The 27527-nt window shown below is 31.8% G+C and overlaps 1 protein-coding gene across 1 annotated transcript in view; it reads right to left on the bottom strand.

Moving 5' to 3' along the window:
- The window catches only part of LOC124355553, a 137455-nt gene that overhangs the window by 78135 nt on the left and 31793 nt on the right, over nt 1-27527 (bottom strand). Inside the window, exons 2-3 of the mRNA XM_046806719.1 lie at nt 18428-18560; nt 7552-7760 (exon numbers count right to left, since the gene is read on the bottom strand). Coding sequence (XP_046662675.1) covers nt 7552-7760; nt 18428-18560 — 342 coding nt within the window. The remainder of the gene's footprint in view (nt 1-7551; nt 7761-18427; nt 18561-27527) is intronic.

Here is a 27527-nt window from a genome sequence, read left to right as displayed (position 1 = left end):
TGAGTAACATCTGACCAACGATAGCATGTTTTGCAGCATGAGTTAAAAACAACCGCCTCTGGCAGGTCCTGGTGTTTGGGAGTTCCCAGCCATTTACAGCTCTACAATCTTTCAAAATATATCAATTCTGTATTGATATTTATATTAATATTTATAATTCCATCTTTCATACATTGTATTAAAAAAAACAGGTATTTCCTACAAAAAGGGTATAATACAAAGTCAAATTTCACAAATATGTATTTACAATTATAATGATGCTTCGATAAATAATGCCTACATTAAATAATAATAATAATAATTTATTTTCCATTCGTTAATTACATGAATATAACATAAAATGTCCTTTGAAATAACTGACCACATTTACAAATATGTAAATGTACACTCTGCAATAAGTAAGTATATTACAAATCTACATAAAACGAAACTAAGAGCCTTCTATCAGATAAGATTTAACGTGATAAAAACTTTTGAATTAAATTACAAAAAAAAAATTGAAGTAATTACGGATTAGCTGTGTTCGTCTTAGCATTTATTAAATATGGTTAAAAAACTGTTATTTTAATTACCGAACGATTATTTTCATACATATAAAAAAATTTTAAATGATTTTTATACATTAAATTATTAATTAATAATGTAATATTAATTATTTTTAGTTCGATAAATAACTACGAATATTCCAGAAAATCTTTAATTAGGACGAAGAATATGTCACACAAGACCTATGTTAAATTTGCTGAAACTTTTCCCTCGTTGGCAATTTATCATAACTTTCTCACGAAAAATGTGTCATTTAACTTTCGATTACTAGTTATCCACACTTAAACCAATTATAATTTGTTAGATACGAAATCTTCAATATATTAACACATAATATATTAATATTCCCTTTACTCTGTATATTACTAGCCAAAATTTAAAATAATTTCTTTGGTGCTGGAGCGCTCGATGTAACTCGTGGTAAATAGTGATTTTATATAAATCCTGATTGCGTCTTTAACATTACGATTGCTGCAACCCCTCAGAAACGGGTGGAGTTTGTACGTGATCCCTAGCTTGGAGTGCTCTCAAGTCTGGACTTTTATTGTTTTCCCATCTATTGTGTATGCAATCAAAAGTAATATGTAAACTGAAATGCGATTATTTAACTAAATATCTCACATAAAGTTTTTTCAATGCTTCAGAAATAATTTATTTATAATGTGAAACCACCATATAAACCAAAAACCAAACCTTTTTCAGAATTATGAATTATGATGAAAAATAGTCTTCTATAGTTAGGCTGACATATTTAGGTTAATTTTGACATTATAAGAATTCAAAAATCTTTATGTTAGAACCGTTTGCTATATACAACAAGGGTATTAATTTATTGGATGCCCCTACACTTGGAATAAGCTATATCTAAATAATATATTACACATATATAAGTTAGGGGATGGTAGCCACATCTACATTACGACATTTTATTGAATAGCACCAACGATTTCAGTAAAAATGTTTTGCACAGTGTGAAAAAATCCCACATCACCAAAGGAAAACTAAAGTCGAAGTCCGTAGTTTTCACTTAATGCTGTTGTAATGAATTATTACATTTAACTGAATTTTTTTATAATTAATTTAAAACTAACCATATGGGAAATATTGAAAGTTTCTCCACGTAAAAAGATATTTCATATATATATATATATATATATATATATATATATATATATATATATATATAATTATCTTAGAGTATCTTAAAATAAAGTTTGATATTGCCGATTGAAGGATTTCTGACATTTGAGATTATTTTAGGTTATAAAAGATATAAAACAACGTTTCGAGGATTGGAATCTATTCTCTTCGTCAAGTGGGGATAGTATTATTACATACAAAAATAACGAACAGAAAGAAGTGAAGAAGGTAAAAAAGGATTCAAACATACGCTAAATATTACTTTGAGTCTGTACAAGCACAAAACGACACCAAGCAGCGTTTGGGTACGTTTGAACCTGAGTACAGACAGCATAAATAATAACTGATAATGATGTAATAGTAGATATGTCTTTTAAATAACAAACCGTGTAACCTTCAGTGTTGTAGAAATGCTTCCTCCATATGCTAATTACCTATCGTGTCAAGTGAAACAGCGAATTTTGAGTCACTCGCCGTCACATTACCTGACATCACGCCTGCTTGAGTGACGCATTGTCGCGAGTCACGTCATTTGTACACTCAGCACTCGGGCTCCAACATTTACAGTAGTATATGACTTCGTGTGACCTCATATTTCCTGTTGATGTATCGTTTATATTATCTCTCACGTATACACCCCTACAACTAACATCAGTATGTATGTATATATATATATATATATATATATATATATATATATATATATATATATATATATATATATTAAAAGACTAAAATTACCTAAAAAATTCGTAACTTAATTTTGAATAATTTTAACGGAGTGACAGTGCTTAATAATAAAGATTACCGAATGAGTTTATCATAACTAATCTTGAATGGACTAAATACAAGCCTAAAATAATCCTATTGTGATTTTCACTACTCCTTATAATGATTATATCGTGTTGGTTTTTATTCTTCTAACGATCCTGTCGTGAAGAGATTATTCTGAACAGCCATTATTGAGGAGCGAGCATTGCAAAACTGCATTTCCGTTAGAAATTTTAATTTACAGAGTTTGGTCAGCAAATGGCCATGCTCAAGCGGTTGATAACTAAACTCAAGCTGAAGAGACGTGTTTTCCGGCTACTATTCCAATGGTTTTCGTCATGATTAATTCACAGAGTTTGGTCAGGAAATGGCTCTGATCAATCTGAAGAGTCTTACTGATCCTCCTGTTACTACGAATGCTGAAGAGACGTGTTTCCCGGCTACTATTTCAATGGTTTTCGTCATGATTAATTCACAGAGTTTGGTCAGGAAATGGCTCTGATCAATCTGAAGAGTCTTACTGATCCTCCTGTTACTACGAAGGCGGAAGAGACGTGTTTCCAGGCTACTATTTCAATGGTTTTCGTCATGATTAATTCACTGAGTTTGGTCAGGAAATGGCTCTGATCAATCTGAAGAGTCTTACTGTTCCTCCTGTTACAACGAACGCTGAAGAGACGTGTTTCCCGGCTACTATTTCAATGGTTTTCGTCATGATTAATTCACTGAGTTTGGTCAGGAAATGGCTCTGATCAATCTGAAGAGTCTTACTGTTCCTCCTGTTACTACGAACGCTGAAGAGACGTGTTTCCCGGCTACTATTTCAATGGTTTTCGTCATGATTAATTCACAGAGTTTGGTCAGGAAATGGCTCTGATCAATCTGAAGAGTCTTACTGTTCCTCCTGTTACTACGAACGCTGAAGAGACGTGTTTCCCGGCTACTATTTCAATGGTTTTCGTCATGATTAATTCACAGAGTTTGGTCAGGAAATGGCTCTGATCAATCTGAAGAGTCTTAGTGATCCTCATGTTACTACTAATGCTGAAGAGACTTGTTCCGCGGCCTGAGACCTAACATCCGTATCTGCTAGATATCCATCCAACCGAGTTTTATCCTAACTTCATTAGGAAATCTGCATATGGGAAAAGCAATATTAAGTCTAAACCCGGACAGTAATTATGTATATAAGACCTTAAAAATATCAAATAAAACAACTTAATTTACAAGTAGAACACTTGTATTAGTCAACTGTAGACAGAACATTCAAAATTGTTCATGTAATGCGAACCTAATTAGTTGAGGAATGGTTATTTCTTTTTAATCGGAAGAACAATAAATTTTAATGTTACAAGGTTTTACTACTTAGTATTATGAATGTGTTTGAATAGTTCTATTTTAGCATGTAATAACTGATTTTTAAAATCATGCAAAATTTGCTATGAAATAATATAATTTCATACTAAAGTGGATTTTTAAGAAATTAAGCACGACTTTTGGTCTTAATGAAATGTGAAGTTACCTCCAGTGGCAGTGCACACCAACTCTACGTTGGTCCCTTCAGCTACTGGCCCAAACGATGACGTTTGTATTTTCCGCCCTGTCACTACTCTCCGTCGAACAGTTCTAAGCTTTTGGGAGGAACTGAAACATACAATCCTTTCATCACTACTTTATAATTCCAAGAAAGTAATAGTTTCAACTTATTTAAATACGAAATGACAAGGAATAATGAAATAATGATTTATAAATTTGACAAAATGTTATATTAAAGCTGTGATAAACATTTAATCTACATATTAATTCTGTGTATTTATCAAACTAGTATTTATTTAATTCTCAAAGTATATTATGCATTGTTTCTCTTGTTAGCTTACTAGAGTAATACCTATTTGATGCTGAGTAGAGTGCAACAATAATTATTCATTTCTAGGTTAAAAACCATCGACTTTTTCCATTAAAATTAAGTTGGTAAATTGTAGGTTGACATCAATAGAATCTATCATTATAGATTAAAAAATTTTTTGTACTTTTTTACTTACGCAGTTTTAAATCAAAACTAAACAGATTCTTTTAAATGCACAGTAGACCCTAAAAAACATAAAAAAACATTACTTAGATAAATTAATTTATGTCCTCAACATTCCAAAATTCTTCACATGCTTTGTTCTTCATAAAATTCACAAACATCAAAAACATAAAATTACAATCCCGATCCCGTCAATTAGTTTTCTTGATTCACCTTGGTTAAAATCCTTTTCTACGTTTGAATGCCAATGTTAGTAAAAATTGACACTTTTATTAAAAATATAAAGAATTTATAGAGAAATAAATATTTCTGAAGTTGACTTAAACTGATTTGATGTTGAATATATATTTACTAACATACTAGTTTCAGAAACTCTCGAAATCTTTTTATCATTTCTCTAATAAGACAAATAATACAAGTCTAAATGAAAGGACTAAAATCTTCCCGTACCAGTATTTATGGAATTGCTTGAAAAATGCACTCAATGTAGTTATTTGAGTCTAATTTCGGCAATGACTTCTATTTCGGCAATATAATTATAGGGCGAATTTGAGAAAAAGCCTTCGCTATAGATTATTTTGAACCCAAGTTTTTATGTTAATACTCGTAACTCGATGTTAACTTTGATATTTGTTTAAATACACCATTTATTTTTCATAATAATGAATCTCATATACCCTAACACCCTAACTGATTTTTTTTTATTTACGTAAATTTATTTGTTCAAGATATAAAATATTTTGTATATTACATATTTCATTATATTTTGTTCATATGCTCATGAGGCATATATTAATAATTAAAAATGTTTAGCCGAATTTATATTCCATAACAGCTTTAAAATAATATGCATGTTCCGTGATAGCTATTGGAAATAGAACTGGTTTTATTTGTTGGGATATGTTATTTTTGGTAGAGCCATAAATTTGTGTGCTATAAATGTAGTTATCTCTCACGTAATTTGTAGAAAATGTGTTAAGGGTTGACTAATTGAAACAATAAAATAGTTTACCCCTTTTTTATATCATTCCATAGGTTACATTAAATTTTAAATAATGTGGCACACATTGAAACTTGAAAAATTTGCGGCGTCTTCAGATATGATGGATTGAACTTAAATATAGTTAACTTCTATGAGTTCCCAAAATTTAATTTAGTGAGCCCTTATTTTTTTAATTTTTACTTACAAATAATAATACTAGAATTTTAATTAAAAGGTAAATTCCCATATAATATTCTTACAAATATCAATCTTACTATTTATACATGTTGATGTCATAAGGATGTTGTTAGCAGTGATAGGAAAAATACCGACTGTCATGTGTTGGAAATATTGATCTTCCTCCATTATATGTCAACCTCTGATCTCCGATCAAAATCCTATTTATCCAGAGTGACATAATCTAGGGTCCACCAATAAAATCTTATTTTATGGAATTGTACTCCAACATTTATGCCTTTTTCTGTACCTGACAATCAATTAATGATTATATTTTAGTACCACTGAATCTTTTGAAACTAGCAAAGTAATAATAATATTTAATTTGAAATAAAAATATATAACAAAGTTAAAATGTCATAGTTTAATAAGTAACTGAAAAAAAAGAAATGTAATGGTTAAAAAATATTAAAAAACATAATTTCGTGTAAAATTTTATGCCAGAGTATATATCTTAAATAAGTACAGCTTTTTATCTCCGTGTTACATGTAGCATTTATAATAGCTTTGGATGCATAGGTTTACCACTTAATTGCATCATGCAAGTTGAGCTCGTTGCGGTATACTACAGTGTTGATCAATAAGTTAACGATATTTTCCAATTTTACATTTAGTTTGAGTTTTAAGGAGGTATTACATTTACTCAAAAACTGTATAAAACTATTGGTAACAATTTAGGGATGACACGTTTAACGTTTGAAGGTAACGTCGTTGGAATATCTTGAACCCTTTTGTGTGGGATATCAGTTAGGGAGAGAGGTCAGATCAGAGTTTTGTGGTCAAACAAAAGTGATTTAACCCTCATCCCAGATCTTCATCCCGGGACCACTTTATTTTCTTCAGTTATGGACATCCTATCCCAAGTTGTTATTACACTATTTGCAACTTTCAAATTTTCTTTGTTTGCAGTGGACTTACTTATTATGAAACTAACCGTGATACTGTTCCTGAACATAGATTTTTAACTGGCAGCAGAAATATAACGGATCACCACAACATAGAAAGTAGTATATTTATTAATTTCATACAAATTGGACTAATAAGTTTAAATAGAATACACTATATAAATCTTTTGTTTATTTTTATTTATTTATTTTTCCTAAAACTTCGTGATATAAATCATGGGGAATATGAAATATATTATGTATACGAATTAGGTATAATGAGGTATATAACCCGTGTTCGCTTGCAACAACGTGATCTTAACTGCCCTTTGCAGAGGTTACCAGAATCTGAACCACCAGTTCATGTTGGCATAATGCAACATCATGTAGGTACAAGTCATCATATTCCCGCATCTTGTTTAAAATAAAAATTGCTGTGTCATGTTACTACGTGCTTTTGCAACGCGAGCTGTTCATCCAGTAATTATTAAAATTACGTACGTCCTATTTCAGAAGTGAACAACTTTTTTCACTAACATTGACTTTAAAACAAATAAGGAAGGCCATAATAATAGCAGTAATGCCAGTTTTGAAGCTCAATGATTGTGTAAGAAAATAACGGAATGATTTCAGTTTCACGATAACTTTAATGCTATATAATGCTTCCACGACTGACTTTAATTTAATTGTAAGGAGAGTATTATACATTATTTTCACAATTCATATAGTACTGATTCAGGTTTACGAAATCATAAAAAATTAATTTCTTTGAAAATCCAAATAAGCGTTCATAACAACAAATTTACATAGCAATAAATTTATTTACGTCAAAAAACTCTGGTCTTAAATTATAAATGAATATTTACGTGACGTTGAGATATATATATCAACATTCGTATAGAAACCCAACCCGACATTGCAACACGTATATCTTCTATTATTATATAATCTATGTTACCTACCCAATACGGTTAAATTGACAAAGTAGTTCTTAGTAGGCGAGTGTTTGAAGTCGACACGGCACTTGTAGATACCAGAGTCAGCCTCTGACACGGCGTCCAGTGAGAGGTAGGATGCAGGATAGTCAGGGGTGTAGAGGAGACGGCTCTTGAAGATGGGGTCCTCAGACCAGTGAGTCGCCTGATCTAGACTGCGACCTCTAACATCCATGCTGCAACATAAACATGCTCTAAAGTGTGTTAACTGTCACAATTCACATAACTATACGGTCTAATAGAATAACTTATCTTATATTTCTAGTAATTTATTATTTCTTGTTTTTGATTTCTTGTGTATGGATGTAAATAATTTGTGAATAAAAATTATCAATTTCATATTTTTTTAAATTAAATTTTCCTTGGTTTTCAATTGGATTATAAATCTTCTATACTATAAAATCTAATACAAATGCAGACTTTATTAATTTATTGCCTAGGTGCCAGATATTATTGAAGAAGGGGTTTTTTATATCATTTTGCTTAGTAGTGTATACAATTCAATAGATTTTATTAATTTTTTTACTAAGAAAGTTATTGAAAAGTAATCTTAGAAGTGTAAAGAAACGTATATGTGACTGTGTGCGTGTGTTTTATGAGTTTATATGTTGTGTTTTTGTTTTATGTAAACATTTCTAATTAGACAAATATATTGTAGAGGGATAAAACTACACATAATGGGTATACGGCCTGACGAAGCAGTAAGAAACAGTCCAAGTTGCAGGTTTTGTGGCTGCGATGAGCGACGACCAATTTGCAGAACATGTCCGGCTGTTTGGAGAGGAAAGGGAGAAGCAGTGCAAGTAGCAGGTGTCGTGGCTGTGATGAGCGACGACCGATTTGCAGAACATGTCCAGCTGTTTGGAGAGGAAAGGGAGGAGCAGTTCCAGAGTAGAGAGTGTGTAAGTCGTAGTGGAGACATAATGAATATTAACCCGAGTTGAACTTAAAAATTCATTATATTTATCCTCTGCAGGCATTTTTAAGCTCTGACAAAAATTTCATCCCAAGACCTGACTGAGACCGCATGGTACTTACAGAAATGTTCCGTTATTGGATGAAACCAATGCAGTTTGTTTTTTATCGTCCGTCTCATTTGAATTACTAAAACATAAATACTTCTTAGTATTACACGGTAAAACAATGGAGCCGAGTCCAAGTCGAAACAGCTCAGGCTCGATAAACTCAACAGATATTTCTCCAAACGCACTAACGCCCGTCGCTGCCATAAGACACAGACCGGAGGAGACCTGCCGTATCGTGTGCCTGTAAAACCGCCAAGCACTGGTATTACAGTTCCTACGCCAGTGCAACCCCCTCCTCCCCCTATCATCAACTACGGAAACACACCAATGAAGGCTGTGGCAATGATTATAATCCGCGTGATAGTGAACTGAGTTCTGTGTACCTTTGGTGGAGTCACAGGTTAAAGGCATACCATAGATCATAATATATCGTTGCTGTTCTCTGTTCCGCCGTTACAGCCTGTGACACTTTACCTAGTCGCAGCCGATTTTTCGCTGAGCCACCTGTGCCGATAATACGAATACTGATATTCACTGAGGATTTTCCTTCACAGGCGTAACTCTAAAACAATTGTGGATACTATTCTATAATTATCTCTTGCAAGTTATTGAAATAATCACCACTAAATCTAAACTATTAGTTAATGCTAAATTTAGTTCATATTATTTAAAGTGATTTATAAGTAAACCATTGTTCAAAGTTTATGCTCTTCAAAACCTTTATCTATAACTGTAGTATAGCCAATGCAACTTCATGTAACAATAAGGCTTCTACAAATTATATTAGTATAATTCCAATATTTCGTGATAGTTAACAATAACGTGTTCTTCATCGTTTAGTCATATTTAACAATTTAAACTATTATAGACTAAACTTTTATGATATTTAAATATTTTATTGAAAATGATATCGAAATATTTTGAGTTACCTTGATGGAGAAAATAAATTACCAATGTAGATAAAAATTAAATTAATAAACATTAGCACAAACAAAGTCTACCTGATATGATACGTTAACTTTGTTTTCTGTTCCATGTTTTGACGGAGTGTGTGATACAGTTGTCAACCGTCAACCATCGTTAACTGCTTTTATACAGTATAACTCTGATGACCCCTGAATGCATCAAAGACTACCAACCTCCCGATTCATGAAATAAATATAGACTATCAGAGAGAAAAAGTCTTTGTTAAACCCGGCAAATTTGTATATATTCAATTCAACACTAAATACGCTTATTATAAATTAAAATATTGGTAAACGTGCTTAATGAATAAAGTTTAGACAACGAATTAAACGCTTTATACAATTTAATTAATCTAAATATATGTAAACTAGTCTTCGGAATATAAAATCACAAGGTAATAATACGTTTAAAACTGAGTACTGACTATAAAATAGTTATTGGCTGAGCGTAAAACTGGTGGGCTGGAGACAGTATGTGTTTGTCTGCCTGTATGTCTGTCAACAACATACCTCAAGAACTAACTGACCTAAAGGCTGAACTGTGTATAAAGCTGAATTTCTCTGAAAGCAACTTCGAGTACGATGATAGTGCACGTTACTCCACAACATACCTCAAGAACTAACTGACCTAAAGGCTGAATTGTTTATAAAGCTTCATTTCTCTGAAAGGAACGTCGAGTACGATGATAGTGCATGTTACTCCACAACTTATGACCTAAAGGCTGAATTGTGTATAAAGCTTCATTTCTCTGAAAGCAACGTCGAGTACGATGATGGTGCATGTTACTCCACAACATACCTCAAGAACTAACTGACCTAAAGGCTGAATTGTGTATAAAGCTTCATTTCTCTGAAAGCAACGTCGAGTACGATGATAGTGCATGTTACTCCACAACATACCTCAAGAACTAACTGACCTAAAGGCTGAATTGTGTATAAAGCTTCATTTCTCTGAAAGCAACGTCGAGTACGATGATAGTGCACGTTACTCCACAACATACCTCAAGAACTAACTGATCTAAAGGCTGAATTGTGTATAAAGCTTTATTTCTCTGAAAGCAACGTCGAGTACGATGATAGTACATGTTACTCCACAACATACCTCAAGAACTAACTGAATTTAAAGCTGAATTGTTTATAAAGCTTCATTTATCTGAAGCAACATCGAGTACGATGATAGTGCACGTTACTCCACAACATACCTCAAGAACTAACTGACCTAAAGGCAGAATTGTGTATAAAGCTTCATTTCTCTGAAAGCAACGTCGAGTACGATGATAGTGCATGCTACTCCACAACATACCTCAAGAACTAACTGACCTAAAGGCTGAATTGTGTATAAAGCTTCATTTCTCTGAAAGCAACGTCGAGTACGAAGATAGCACATGTTACTCCACAACATACCTCAAGAACTAACTGAATTTAAGGCTGAATTGTGTATAAAGCCTTATTTATCTGAAGCAACGTCGAGTACGATGATAGTGCATGTTACTCCACAACATACCTCAAGAACTAACTGACCTAAAGGCTGAATTGTGTATAAAGCTTCATTTCTCTGAAAGCAACGTTGCGTACGATGATAGTGCATGTTACTCCACAACATACCTCAAGAACTAACTGACCTAAAGGCTGAATTGTGTATAAAGCTTCATTTCTTTGAAAGCAACGTTGCGTACGATGATAGTGCATGTTACTCCACAACATACCTCAAGAACTAACTGAATTTAAGGCTGAATCGTGTGTAAAGCTTCATTTATCTGAAAGCAACGTTGCGTACGATGATAGTGCATGTTAATTCACTACATACCTCAAGAACTAACTGACCTAAAGGCTGAATTGTGTATAAAGCTTCATTTCTCTGAAAACAACGTCGAGTACGATGATAGTACATGTTACTCAACAACATACCTCAATAACTAACTGAATTTAAGGCTGAATTGTGTATAAACCTTCATTTCTCTGAAAGCAACGTCGAGTACATGATAGTGCATTTTAATCTACAGAACATTTTTAACAACTGCGTAACATAATTTGACTTATCAACACGTAATGATGTGTTAAGATAATATTTCGCTTGATCGGTAACACTTTCTTCATTTTTTACGTTTGGATACTTTAATATGTCTCTGTATTTGTTTGTACATAACATGTAACCAAGAATAAGCTTCTTAATTTCTCTTATTTCTGCGTGGCTAAAATGTCTTATCTTTATTTTGATCCGTATCGTATTTCAAGTATAAAATGGTTTATTATTAGTTTTTTAATAATGATTACACAATTTTCACACAAATTCAGAGATAAGTTTAATGCGAGTCCAGGCCTTGTATATAGTAATAGTAATCAGATTGGTGATAATTTTAACAGAACCTTCTCACAAAATAGTAACAAAATATAAAGAATAAATATTCACCTAAGCCGTGGCAAGCAGAATAATTTAAAATACCTTAGTACTTCCTCTTTTCCAAGTATTCAGTTTTCTTTTTGTGAATGTATACATTACTGCATCCATGACTAGCCTACTGTGTTTTCTTGATTTTGTACTTCTATCTTTAAGCATCTATAAGTTCAAAATGTGCAACTGTACTTTGAATAAATACAGTTTAAAAGCTAATAGAACAAATAAGATGTTAATATATAATTGTATTGCCATCAGCTTTATATTCTAGTCTTACTTCTCAAGCCACTATAAAACATATAATTCAACATAACATATTTATTTTTTTTTCTGAAGCAAATTATAACCGTCATAATACCCTCATATTATGTTGGAATAATAGATCGTCCAACATATTTATGTTGGACGATCTCTTATTCTAATTATATCATATTTTGTTATTGCTGTCAACATCTGTGGTATCTAAGGGAAATATTTTTTTATATTAACTTACTAAAATGATTTTTCTGGATTTTATAATCCAATCTTTTCCATAAATACTGCAGCTGCGTTACATAACAGTTACGTCATAGAAAGATATAAAAATACAACGTTGCAATTTTTTTTTAATTTTCAGAAAAACAGGTTGGTTTGCTCAGCCAACTGAAATAATCTGTTGGCTCTGAACATGCGGATTACGTTGTTTGACATCAAAACACTGTTACGCAGCAGCTATTTACAGTTGATAAATTGATTACTGGTGGAATGTCCGATGGATCTTTACCCACAGTTGATTGGACCGTGATATGTTGTTTAGCAACATCAACGAAAACACTAACTTTCACATGTGTTGGTACTGTTTTCGGTTGAAAGGAGAACATTATTGTCCTCTAAAACCAGTTTGTTCTACAAATAAAATTTGGGCATTTATTGAAATTTACGTATTCATTTTAAAGCAAAATAAATCCATTACGTCTTTTTTGGTTGCAATCCAATACACATTTTAGGGGTGAGAATGATCGTACATTTATTCTAACACGTATGCCTAGGAAAGTAACAAGACATGGAAATATTATAATAACAAATAATCATATACTCTAAAACCCTTTTCATTTTTATACTATCATTGCTAGCGGGTAAATTAGGCCATTATAAATTTAAACAGGTATGACTAATATGTACATATTTCGTACCATACATTTTATTCTTTATCTGTTGAAAAATTGTTCACACAGTTCTTTCACAGAAGTAAAACTTTGGTCTAAGGGTATTTTATAATCTGATAAAACCTTATAGAATCAATATATAGCTCCATAAACATATCGAGCTCGTTTGTTTGGGGCGAGAGATGTTTTTATGCAAGAAACTATAATCGACAACACAAGATATAACAGACAATTGGTGACTTGCCCAATCTGTCGACAAGAGCGACGATTAGATAAGGTACACCAGAGGGGCAAGACGGCATACTACAAACGCGTGTAATACTCCATCCAGGTAACAAACTAGGCTTTCTTCTACTTATCATCCTACCTCTGAGTACAATGCACTTCCGCCCACTTTAAGGGATTTGCTTATATATATATATATATATATATATGCTTAGTCCAGCTGCATATAACTTGTTTATATAATATATATACCTTAAATATATGTATATAAAAGTATAAATGTATTATATATTTATAAAAAACATGTTTCAACATGTTATATACTGATAGAATAAAGTTATATATTTTATTTTGGTTACATATATATATATCTTTATATATATTTCTTGTGTGCGTGTGTATGTTAATGAACTCCTCCTAAACGGGTGGACCGATTTTTAATGAAACTTTTTGTTTGTCTTCAGTTGGATCCGAGAATGGTTTTGATTCATAATTCGGTCCAATTTTAATAGTTTATTTAGTTAATTTTTTAATAATAAATTGTTGTTGATGGTGGAGTGTTTTACATTGGATCCGCCAGACTGCGCCACGAACGACCACGTAATACAAAGTGAAACTGATACTTAACAGCTGTGTGAATATTTTCAGCTTGAAGTTCATCAAAGAGGCAGAAACATTTGTTCACATTATAATTTAGAAAAATGTTACTGTAAAGTGCTTGATCAGTAGTGTAATGCAGATTGCAAAGATGAAGTTTCACCAATTGTTCTACGTAAATATTATAATATTACAACACAGCCATAATGTTTTTCTATTTTAATTCCAGGTTTTCCCGACATTTTGTGCTGCTATCAAATTTGTGTGTTGTTTTGTAACATTCTGTAATTATTGTGTGAGTGCTAATTGTTATAATACATTAATAGAGATTGAAGATGTTTAAAGTGCATAAAAAACTATAGTTATTTATTAAAGTTATTGAACTCATTTTGCACATTTATTGAAGTGAGTATATTGGTCGCATACCTCAAATAACCTAAGTAGCATACAAATCAAAAGGTTGTGTTTGTGTGAATATTGTTAACAGTTTAGATAATCAAGTTTTAAACTAATTGGATTTAAAATAATTTGTTGTAAATTTGCATTTTTTAATCTGCAGTCCAGAATTGGTCACATAAGTTCAAATTAAGTAGCATACAAATCACATGTGTGAATAACTACTTATTGTTAATAGTGTAGGAATTAGGGTTTTAAATTAAATTCTGTTGGCCAGTTCCGACATTATACTGTAATTTTAAATTACTAATTTTATAAGAAGTATATTTTTTTTAATTTACAACTTAATTTATCGTAATGCTATTGAATGTACAATATTTTTTTAATCCTTAGGAGTGTACATAAACAAATTAGATGGATTTTTCCCGATAGGGCTGAAGTATAATAATAAGTTGCCTCCATCACAATCGAATTATTGAATATTTCTGAATAGCCTATCCAAACTACTGAATTTCATTATAGTTATTTATTCGGTCAAATTTAATTAAATTTTTAATTATAAATTGTTGATGTTGGAGTGTTTTATATTGGATCCGACAGACTGCGCTACGACACGTAATACAAAGTTTAACTGATACTTAACAGCTGTGAATATTTTCAGCTGAAGTTCACCAAAGAGGCAGAAACATTTGTTTACATTTAGATTACGTTATTATAAAGTGCTTGATCAGTAGTCTAATGCAGATTGCAAAGTTAAATTTTCACCAATTGTTCTATGTAAACATTTTAATATTACAACACAGCCATACGTTTAATCATATATAGTCTTGAAAACATAGAGTAAGCATAAACATATAAAAATAACAACACTTCTTATTTCAATATATTCTGTACTCAACTTTGGAGGATAGAGATTATCCAGATATAAAATTGGAAGTTTTTACCTTTTAAGTGAAATTCTTAGTAAATTATTAAGTGTTGATCAATTGTTTTTCAATTTTAATTCCAGGTTTTCCCGACAGTTTGTGCTGCTGCTATCAATGTGTGTGTGTTGTTTTTGTAAGGTTCATGTTTCAAAAGTAAATACGACAAATAACATTAAAATATAATAGAATGAAGTTATAAAAAAGTGTTACTACGTACGTGGCCGCGTTATAAGTTTATAAAGGCCATCCAAAAGACAAAAATGAGAAAATAAAAAATAAAACATCGTGTAATTATTGTGTGAGTGCTAAAATTGTAATAGTACATTAATAGAGATTATTGGTCGCATTACCTCAAATAACCTAAGTAGCATACAAATCAAAAGTTTTGTTTCTATGTGTGAATAACTATTGTTAACATTTTAGATAATCAAGTTTTTAAACTAATGGATTTCAAATAATTTGTTGTAATTTACATTTTTCATCTGCAGTCAAAATTGTGTGTTTTCAGATAAGTTCAAATTAAGTAGCATACAAATCACGTGAATAACTATTGATAATAGTGTAGGAATTGGTTTTTAAATTAAATTCTGTTGGCCAGTTCTGATACTATACTGTAATTTTAAATAAACTATAATGAAATTCGGTAGTTTAGATAGGCTAATCAGGAATATCAATAGAGGTTATCCAGATATAAAATTGGAAGATTTAGTACAATACACTTTTAACTGAAATTCGTAAATATTAAGTTGTGCAGTGATTGATCAGTTAATTTTTGGTTTATAAAATAATTTTTTTTTTTATCTTGGTATGTTTTAAATTGGATCCAGCAGAATGCGCTACGATCGCAGTTTCAAATGTTTTTTCTATTTTAATTCCAGGTTTTCCCGACAGTTTGTGCTGCTATCAAATTTGTGTGTTGTTTTGTATCATCGTGTAATTATTGTGCTAAGTTCTAATTGTAATAATACATTAATAGAGATTGAAGATGTTTGAAGTGCATACTAAACTATAGTTATTTATTGAAGTTATTGAACTAATTTTAAAATTTAATGAAGTAATGAAGTGTGTGAGTGCTAATTGTAATATTAAATTAATAGAGAATCACATGTGTCAATAACTATTGTTAATAATGTAGGAATTGGTTTTAAATTAAATAAATAGGCTAATCAGAAAATATCAATAATTCGATTGAGATGGTGGCTGCTTATTATACTTCACAGCCTTTAAATAACTATAATTTGGATTGTCATTTTAGTACTTTAGATAGGCTATTCAGATATATCAATAATTCGATTGTGATGGTGGCCATTTATTGTAACTTCAGACCTATAGGGAATACTTATTTAGTATATTAGATAAATTAAATTCTGTTGGCCCAGTTTCTGATACTATACTGTAATTTTAAATAATTATAATGTAATTCGGTAGTTTAGATTGATTAATCAGAAATATCAATAATTCGATTGTGATGGTGGCCACTTATTGTACTTTAGACCTATAGGGAATACTTCTTCACTTATTTTAGATACTGTAGTCTATGTTGTTGTACATTTTTATCTAGTAGTTACTTAATTAAAATTACATATTCAATAAGTTACTCATATTCATTGTGTACTATTATAGAGAATTTTATTTTTACAGAAAAATGCCAAGTCTTCGTGGAAGAGGACGAATAGTTCTTCAATCATGTGATTTATATGCTACTTAATTTGAACTTATGTGTACAAACTGTTAACAATAGTTATTCACACATAGAAACACAACCTTTTGATTTGTATGCTACTTAGGTTATGCGACCAATATACTCACTTCGTTCAATAAATTTTCAAAATTAGTTCAATAACTTCAATGAATGACTGTAGTTTTTTTATGTAGCCTACTTCAAACATCTTCAATCTCTATTAATGTAATATTACAATTAGCACTCACAACAATAATTACACGATGTTACAAAACATCACACATATTTGATAGCAGCAAAAACTGTCAGGAAAACCTGGAATTAAAATAGAAAACATTTGAAACTGTGATCGTAGCGCATTCTGATGGATACAATGTAAAACATTCCAAAATGGTACACCCCATTTAGGAGGACTTCAGCTCCATACACACGCACACAAGAAATATAAAAAAAAAGATAATGAAATTCGGTAGTTTAGATAGGCTAATTAGAAATATCAATAAATTGATTTCGATGTTGGCTGCTTATTATAATTCAGCCTTTAACAAACTATAATCTAATTCAGTTCAACATTTTAGTAGTTTAGATAGGCTATTCAGAAATATCTATAAATTCGATTGTGATGGTGGCCACTTATTATAACTTCAGCAGCCCTATACAGAATACTTATTTAGTTTTTTTTAGATAAATTAAATTCTGTTGGCCAGTTCCGATACTATACTGTAATTTTAATTAACTATAATGAAATTAGATAGACTATTCAGAAATATCAATAATTCGATGTGATGGTGGCCGCTTATTATACTTCAGCTTTTACATAACTATAATCTAATTCGGATAGTAGTTATATAGGCTATTCAGAAATATCAATAATTCGATTGTGATGGAGGTCACTTATTATACTTCAGCATATACTATCGGAAAATCATCTAATTTGTTTGTGTATACTCCTGAAGGATTAACAAAAAATATTGTAAATTCAATGGCATTACGATATATTAAGTTGTAAATTGAAAAAAATATACCTGTTATAAAAATAGTTTGTTGCAACCTTTTTACCTTCAGATTAAGTAAGTTTTCATTTAAAAACATCCTGTAACATTTCACATCACTCATGTTATACTCACACACACTATCGGTTGGTCGAAGTGTGATTAAATGTACATGTGATGAAGTTAGATATTGTAATAACTTTTAATAGACATTTTTATCAAAACAGCCCAGATTGTTACAGATTAATCAAAGTTTAAAATTCTCGAATTAAAGACGTGTGTACAGGACAACGTCTGTCGGGACTGCTAGTATATAATATATATATATATATATATGTGTGTGTGTGTGTGTGTGTGTGTGTGTGTGTGTGTGTGTGTGTATTTATATAATAAACATTGACGTAATTTGACTTTTAAAAGTTTTTTATTTATAATTTATGCGTATCACACCTACACAAGTGTACTTAAATGTAACAGTTTATTTGCTATCGTTTACCTGTAAATAGGTGACTTGCCGTCATCCTTGTACCATATGACGAGAGAGAGTGAGTCCATAGTGATAGGAGTGGTGAGGTCACAGGGAATTCGAGCCACACTTCCCAATTCTGCTTCAGCCTCAAGTAATATAACTGCAACAAAACACGACATTTGTGTATGAGCACTTCTGGTTCGAATAAATTATACTTCCGTCACCAATGCTTAATTTGCCTTGTTGTTGTGTTCAAGAAAGTAGGTAAAAATGTATATTTATAGCCATTTTAATTTACCCCGTCTTTACTTTATTCCAAAGGTGATTAGGCTTTATTTACCTATAAAATAATTTACATACATGTAATAGCGTGGGAAGAATACTTGTGTCAAGTATAAACTAAGATTAGTTTTATAACAGTCTTTAAATTCATAGTAACAGTTCTGTCGTAACTTGTCTGTTATATGTGCGCAGCAAGCAGTTACCCACGGCAGAGCACGCAATATCGTAGGTATCGTGCGTTTATCACTGCTAGATCGAGTGAATTATAGTGACATGTACAATATCCTGTAGCTACGATGAGCTACGTTTGATTTAGTTAACCGGAAGTCCATATTTATAAATATAAAATAAAATAAGTTTTGAACACCAAATCACTCTGGTGCCGGACCAAGTTTGTACGATTTCATTACAATTGTGGACAAAACAACTATGAACACAGATGTAGTCAGCTTTATCACGTGTAGTCTACAACTGTATATGGTGGTTACATTGCAGTTATCCACAAACCACTACGTAGACGGATGTGAAGAGCTTCATCCAGTGTAGTCTACAACTAAACAATCCACTCTGATGCCGGAAAAAGCTTCTATGGTTTCATTACAGTTATGGAAAAAAAACTATGCAGGCAGATGTGGTCAGCTTCTTCCAGTGTAATCTACAACTGTATAAGGATGTTACATTGCAGTTGTGGACAAAACAACTATGTAGACAGATGTGGTCAGCTTCATCCAGTGTAATCTACAACTGTATAAGGATGTTACATTGCAGTTGTGGACAAAACAACTATGTAGACAGATGTGGTCAGCTTCATCCAGTGTAATCTACAACTGTATAAGGATGTTACATTGCAGTTGTGGAAAAAACAACTATGTAGCCAGATGTGGTCAGCTTCATCCAGTGGAGTCTACAACTGTATAAGGATGTTACATTGCAGTTGTGGACAAAACAACTATGTAGCCAGATGTGGTCAGCTTCATCCAGTGGAGTCTACAACTGTATAAGGATGTTACATTGCAGTTGTGGACAAAACAACTATGTAGCCAGATGTGGTCAGCTTCATCCAGTGGAGTCTACAACTGTATATGGTTGTTACATTGCAGTTGTGGACAAAACAACTATGTAGCCAGATGTGGTCAGCTTCATCCAGTGTAATGTACAACTGTATAAGGATGTTACATTGCAGTTGTGGACAAAACAACTATGTAGACAGATGTGGTCAGCTTCATCCAGTGTAATCTACAACTGTATAAGGATGTTACATTGCAGTTGTGAACAAAACAACTATGTAGACAGATGTGGTCAGCTTCATCCAGTGTAATCTACAACTGTATAAGGATGTTACATTGCAGTTGTGGAACAAAACAACTATGTAGACATATGTGGTCAGCTTCATCCAGTGTAATCTACAACTGTATAAGGATGTTACATTGCAGTTGTGGACAAAACAACTATGTAGACAGATGTGGTCAGCTTCATCCAGTGTAATCTACAACTGTATAAGGATGTTACATTGCAGTTGTGGACAAAACAACTATGTAGACATATGTGGTCAGCTTCATCCAGTGTAATCTACAACTGTATAAGGATGTTACATTGCAGTTGTGGACAAAACAACTATGTAGCCAGATGTGGTCAGCTTCATCCAGTGGAGTCTACAACTGTATAAGGATGTTACATTGCAGTTGTGGACAAAACAACTATGTAGCCAGATGTGGTCAGCTTCATCCAGTGGAGTCTACAACTGTATATGGTTGTTACATTGCAGTTGTGGACAAAACAACTATGTAGCCAGATGTGGTCAGCTTCATCCAGTGGAGTCTACAACTGTATATGGTTGTTACATTGCAGTTGTGGAAAAAACACCTATGTAGACAGATGTGGTCAGCTTCATCCAGTGCAATCTACAACTGTACATGGTGGTTACATTGCAGTTGTGGACAAAACAACTATGTAGACAGATGTGGTCAGCTTCATCCCGTGTAGTCCACAACCGTACATGGTCGTTACATTTCAGTTTTGGATAAAAACCTATGTAGACAGATGTGAACAGCTGCATCCAGTTTAGTCTTCAACTATACAATTCACTCTGATGCCGGACAAAGCTTGTATCGTTTCGTTGCAGTTGTGGACAAAACAACTATGTAGACAGATGTGGTCAGCTTCATCCAGTGTAATCTACATCTGTATACGGTTGTTACATTGCAGTTGTGGACATATGTAGACAGATGTGGTGAGCTTCATCTAGTGTAGTCTACAACTGTACATGGTTGTTACATTTCAGTTTTGGACAAAAACCTATGTAGACAGATGTGAACAGCTGCATCCAGTTTAGTCTACAACTATACAATTCACTCTGGTGCGGACCAAGCTTGTATCGTTTCGTTGCAGTTGTGGACAAAACAACTATGTAGACAGATGTGGTCAGCTTCATCCAGTAGAGTCTACATCTGTATACGGTTGCTACATTGCAGTGGTGGACAAAACAACTATGTAGACAATGTGGTCGGCTTCATCCTGTGTAGTCTACAACTGTACATGGCTACGGTTTGTGCGTTCTATAATTTCAGTGGGAAGCACACAGTTAAAATCATTTAAGTATACAATTAAGAGACTATATCCACGTTGGTCCAACTTTCGAGAAATCACAGTATTTATATATGATTTTTTCCATTTCTTATCGATGCTTTGTATTGTATTGTAAAAAAGCTATTTAATCAAAAACTGTCTACGAAAAATGAAATTTGTTGTTTGCGCTGCTGAAATGTGTTACTTGAAAGATTTTATCCTTATTTACATAGTTGCAAAACATTTTTAACTTATAAATTTAATAATAAGTTAGACAAAATGTAATATATTAATATCTTTAAGAGATGAAAAGTAATTATAACCCTAAATGAAATTTCCTCCAAAGCAAATAAATTAAAGCGAACAGTGGTTCCCATATATTGAAATTCGCTTTAATTTTACTATTAATTATTGAGTATTAGCTTACATATAGGATAGATGCTTAAAGAATGCTAATTACTACACATTGAATGGCATTAATATTACATATTTTCATTTAATTAAAACGATTTAACTTATTGAGTAGTTGAAAAATGCTCGTATTATAATTCTTGTATTACTCAATAAGTTAAAAAATACATTAAATAAAATTTGTATTTTTTTTAATGTATATGACAGTCAGTTCAGATTTTGCTGAAATGAATTTCCCATATGTGGAACTGACGAAAATGTATAACAATTTTGTTTTATTTTACTATTGTGCACAATGTGTTATACACTTGTACAATTGCATATTTAAAATTTTGTTTATGTGTATATATATATATATATATATATATATATATTTTACTCAGAAATAGGTTATAATAATAATTTGGCTACATTGGTTCCACCGTGTAAATTACTTATTCAACCCGAGCAATAATTACCCGAATAATTTTTACATACTATTTTACGTAAAAACCACGATTCCTTTTACTCTAAATGTCATACATATAATTCCAAGAACAACTTAAAATATTCTATTCTCTTCCAGTGGTGCCGTGCCGTGTATACGTTTTTTCAATAACACATAAATTAGTACCAACAGAAGTAGACTTTCGCAATAACTCATCTTGTTTTTGCGTCGTCCATTTCCCTGCAAGCCGGCTCGTCCACATGACAGACCTCTCTGAACCTTCACCCCGGATGTCACTTTTTACTGTCACTGTATTGTTTGCCTTATTTTCAGGATTTAACACGGATATATTAGACTTGCTATAAAGCATCCGGACTAAATCCGTAGTAACTGTAACAACGAGTAACAAATCTCTTACACACGACTGATGGAACTGGATTATAATTTTACTCAATGAATGCACTTTAGTAAAACATTTTTCATTTATAAAGAATGTTGAAATCTTTAAAAATGTATACATTTGAATTAATTCGAAAAATTCAATGAAACTGAATTACAATTTACGCATTTTTAGATGTAAATATCTTGATGGTATTACAAATATGTTGCGACACAAAATAATAATCAGAAATTTATAATATAAAATAATAATTGCTGGCTCAAGTCTCAATGGCTCAAGTCATGGATTCGTTGCAATTTTCTTAACACCTTTGAAACTTGTTCTGCTACCCTTAGTAAGAAACAGCGCAGCGGACGGACTACTATTTATATAAAAATATCCTTCAGGTCTTTGACTTTTTCTCTTGTGAAAATCACATAAATGAACTCGTTTGATATTACTCAATTCAAGTAAATAGTATTTTACATAGTCATGCTGTAGACGTCTAAAAATCGTTTGGAACCCATTGTAAATCACTCATATATATATAAAAAAACCTATTACTTTTATATATTTACAAAACTCAAACAGCAGGAAGCAGAACAGATTTATGAGTATAAATTCTAGTATTGTGCACGTTGGATAAATTCTAAATATAATTGGAGAAAGGAGTATGGGGATACTGGATTTAATTCTGCTTTGTCAGTCGCAACGGTGTTATTATAGAGGTTACAGATTATTGCTTAAACTACAGTTACAAACGTGATACACAGGCTACTTAAACAGCAGGAAGCAGAACAGATTTATGAGTATAAATTCTAGTATTGTGCATGTTGGATAAATTCTAAATATAATTGGAGAAAAGAGTATGGGGATACTAGATTTAATTCTGCTTTGTCAGTCGCAACGGTGTTATTATAGAGGTTACAGATTATTGCTTAAACTACAGTTACAAACGTGATACACAGGCTACTTAAACAGCAGGAAGCAGAACAGATTTATGAGTATAAATTCTAGTATTGTGCACGTTGGATAAATTCTAAATATAATTGGAGAAAGGAGTATGGGGATACTAGATTTAATTCTGCTTTGTCAGTCGCAACGGTGTTATTATAGAGGTTACAGATTATTGCTTAAACTACAGTTACAAACGTGATACACAGGCTACTTAAACAGCAGGAAGCAGAACAGATTTATGAGTATAAATTCTAGTATTGTGCACGTTGGATAAATTCTAAATATAATTGGAGAAAAGAGTATGGGGATACTAGATTTAATTCTGCTTTGTCAGTCGCAACGGTGTTATTATAGAGGTTACAGATTATTGCTTAAACTACAGTTACAAACGTGATACACAGGCTACTTAAACAGCAGGAAGCAGAACAGATTTATGAGTATAAATTCTAGTATTGTGCATGTTGGATAAATTCTAAATATAATTGGAGAAAAGAGTATGGGGATACTGGATTTAATTCTGCTTTGTCAGTCGCAACGGTGTTATTATAGAGGTTACAGATTATTGCTTAAACTACAGTTACAAACGTGATACACAGGCTACTTAAACAGCAGGAAGCAGAACAGATTTATGAGTATAAATTCTAGTATTGTGCATGTTGGATAAATTCTAAATATAATTGGAGAAAAGAGTATGGGGATACTAGATTTAATTCTGCTTTGTCAGTCGCAACGGTGTTATTATAGAGGTTACAGATTATTGCTTAAACTACAGTTACAAACGTGATACACAGGCTACTTAAACAGCAGGAAGCAGAACAGATTTATGAGTATAAATTCTAGTATTGTGCACGTTGGATAAATTCTAAATATAATTGGAGAAAAGAGTATGGGGATACTGGATTTAATTCTGCTTTGTCAGTCGCAACGGTGTTATTATAGTGGTTACGTATTATTGCTTATACTACAGTTACAAACGTGATACACAGGCTACTTAAACATGTTCTGATTCATCGCATTTTAAAATGTCTAGTTTGAACTAATTGTGGAACAACACTATATCCATTTAAAGAACTAATTGCATAATCTATCTTCTTCATTCATTAAAATTTAATTGTTTTATTGAAGATTTTGCACTTTTAAAAGTGTGTATGATGTTTTATTTTGGGAAAGAAGTATGTTATGAATGTGATATTATGTATAATAAACATAATATGAAATGCATTTAATAATAATATCCTTTTCTTTAAATAACGCGTTTTATGAATAAGGACAACAGGCAATAATTTTCCTTAAAAAAATACAAAGTAAATTTCCTCCCAATAACATTGATGTGGATTATAACTGTGATAGTTTGTGCATTTTATGTGAGCGTCCTTAAATACCCTATAAATGCCTATCTAGGCTTTCAGTTTCATATAACAATAAAAAATCCACAGTATAAATTTACAACAAAATAATTCCAACTAAAAAATGTTTTGTGAGTAGATTGCATATGATTCTTGTAAACATTCATAATATATATGTACAGACCAGAGACCAATAGCAATGAAACTATTATTTTCTTTGCATAAATTATATCTGCACTTTCAACTATTAACGTTGCAGTAGTGCTTTTAGCCAATAAGATTTCCAAGATGTATATGTTTATTATTACATGTTTATTAAGTAAATGTTTATTTAAAAACTATTTCTAAACACACAGTGTAATTGATCGCAAACGATTTTGCTTTAGTTTTAATAAAAAAGAAGATTTGTATATATATATATATATGTATATGTATATACATGTATATATATACTTTCCCTTGTTCGTGTATAAGGTTTTAAAAATGTGTTATGTCACTAGTGGTGATTTGCTTGTATTAATTAATATCTACAAAAATAAATTAAGGCCCTTAAACAAAATAGCAGTTCCAAAACCCAGTTTCACCATTTTTAGAAAAAGCTATTTTTTAGACTGAAAATGTTTAATGCAATACCAAAATAAAGGTGTGATTAAAAAATATCCACTTTTTGAAAGCTATTAAATAAATTGAACAAAATAAAAATTTTATTCTGCATACTATTAGTTAAGACGTCTTATTTGGATCAGAGGTGCACATAAGTATGGTTTTGAAGTAATGCAGACATTTGATAAACGGGAGTTATTGTAATCAAAATTAATTGACAACGTTCTATCAGAGGTATCAAGAATTTAATTTAGCATGGACGAAGCTTTACCTTTAGAAGCCCTATATATTCATAAAAGTATGTTTAATAAAAATATTGGTTAGTATGATAATAAAAGTAAAGGGTTTCCTCTTTGTTGATTTTAGTTTATCTTTATGTAAGAGTCATCATGCAAGTGGCATAGTGATATGTGTGTTAATTGCTAAAAATAGTTGAAGTAATTCTTAAATTATAACTCAAAACTTCTTATAACGTTTTTAAAATGCGTACGTAACTTTTATGAAAATATTTATTCTTATCCATATTTTTACTTCCGGCCGTTTACATTCATTTCACAATCACAATACCAATTCTTTATTGCCAGAACACAAATACAAAGTTTGTATACCAATCTTCATAAATACGTGTAACTCTATAGATTTACCGATAAATTAAGTTAATGTTTAAAATTGTTTTATTTAAAAAAAATATTGTACCTAGTAAAAAAATTAAATCGTCTTCTAAAATTGGCAATGTCTACATAAGAATAGACATGTCAACACCCAGTGAGAGATGCCGGATCAAATTTTATGTTTCATAAACTCGCTCATGCTATAAAACTCTAATATTAAATATCGCCTGAGTAATTGCTAAAATGCAACGGGTTCGTCTGGTTCTGTATATGATCAAGGAACTTTGTTCAAAACTTTTACACCAACTTCAGATGGTAGGCTCTCGTAAGAGTTTAGTCTACGTTGGGCAACTCTGATATTTTCCCGGCCTCTAGTATTGTAGTTATGAATGTCCTTACCCTGCGTCAGCACACACTTCGTACGGCAATATAGTATTGTCTCAAATATGTATAAGCAGGGCAGTGACACAAATTCATACTCCCTAAATTTGTTCTTGCACGAGTTCCTGATTTTTAATTTCAGAATCGCTCTCTTCTATAGTCTGAAAAGTCTAAGAAAAGCTGCACTCCCACAACTGCCCCATAATGAAATACCATAGGACAAATAAGGAAATACAACCCCATAGTAAGCCGTTTTCAAGATCTGCCTTGAACAAACTTTTGACAGGTATATCAGAGTATAAATGCCTGATGAGACCTTTTTACATGCATTGTCCACATGTACATTCCATGTTAAATCTCTATCTAAGAATAAAGCATGGAATTTAGTGCTATATACTTCATTGACTTCTTCTTCGCCCAAAACTGTTGGCATAACACCATTTAAAGGTATTCGGTTACAAAAAATATATAATTGGTTTTAGATTTTTTAGTATTTAGATCGTGCATATTAAAATATTGTACACAGCTATTCAGCCCTTCAATAGTTTGGATTTCAAGATTTGAAATATTATTCGATTTAAAACAAATAGTTGTGTCATCAGTATATTCTTTGAGTTTCCGGAATTGACTGATGATGGAACATTGTTCACATATAATAAGAAAAGTACAGGTCTAAGGATTGATCCTTGGGGTACACGATATTTTATTTTCAAAGCTTTAGACAATATACCGCAGATCTGAACTTAATGAGTCCTATTACTTAGATATGATTGAACCAGTTTAATGGGGCTCCTCGGATACCATAGCCACGTAATCTATCTAGAAGGATCAAGTTATCCACGCAGTCAAATGCTTTGAATAAGTCTAAAAAGACGCTAAGCGTCGAATTTCGTTTTTCAAGGCCTTTAACGATTAACTCAGTTAGCTGAATGACAGCATTTGTTGTGGATTTTACCACCTCTAAAACCAAATTGGTGAACAGAGATGATTTTGAATTTTTCTCTAACGGAAAATAACCTAGAGAGATACAGGCTTTCAAAAACCTTACCAAAAACAGGCAGTATAAAGATCGGCCTGAAGCTATTAGGCTGGGTATGACCACCTTTCTCAAAAATAGGTGTAATTATTGCTTTCTTAGAGGCGAGGGAAACGTCCTTCGTTAAAA

This window comes from Homalodisca vitripennis, chromosome 1 (genome assembly GCF_021130785.1).
Source record: "Homalodisca vitripennis isolate AUS2020 chromosome 1, UT_GWSS_2.1, whole genome shotgun sequence".
Taxonomy (NCBI): Eukaryota; Metazoa; Arthropoda; class Insecta; order Hemiptera; family Cicadellidae; genus Homalodisca; species Homalodisca vitripennis.
The sequence above is the reverse complement of the archived record's forward strand: the minus strand, read 5'-3'. Positions and strand labels throughout refer to the sequence as shown.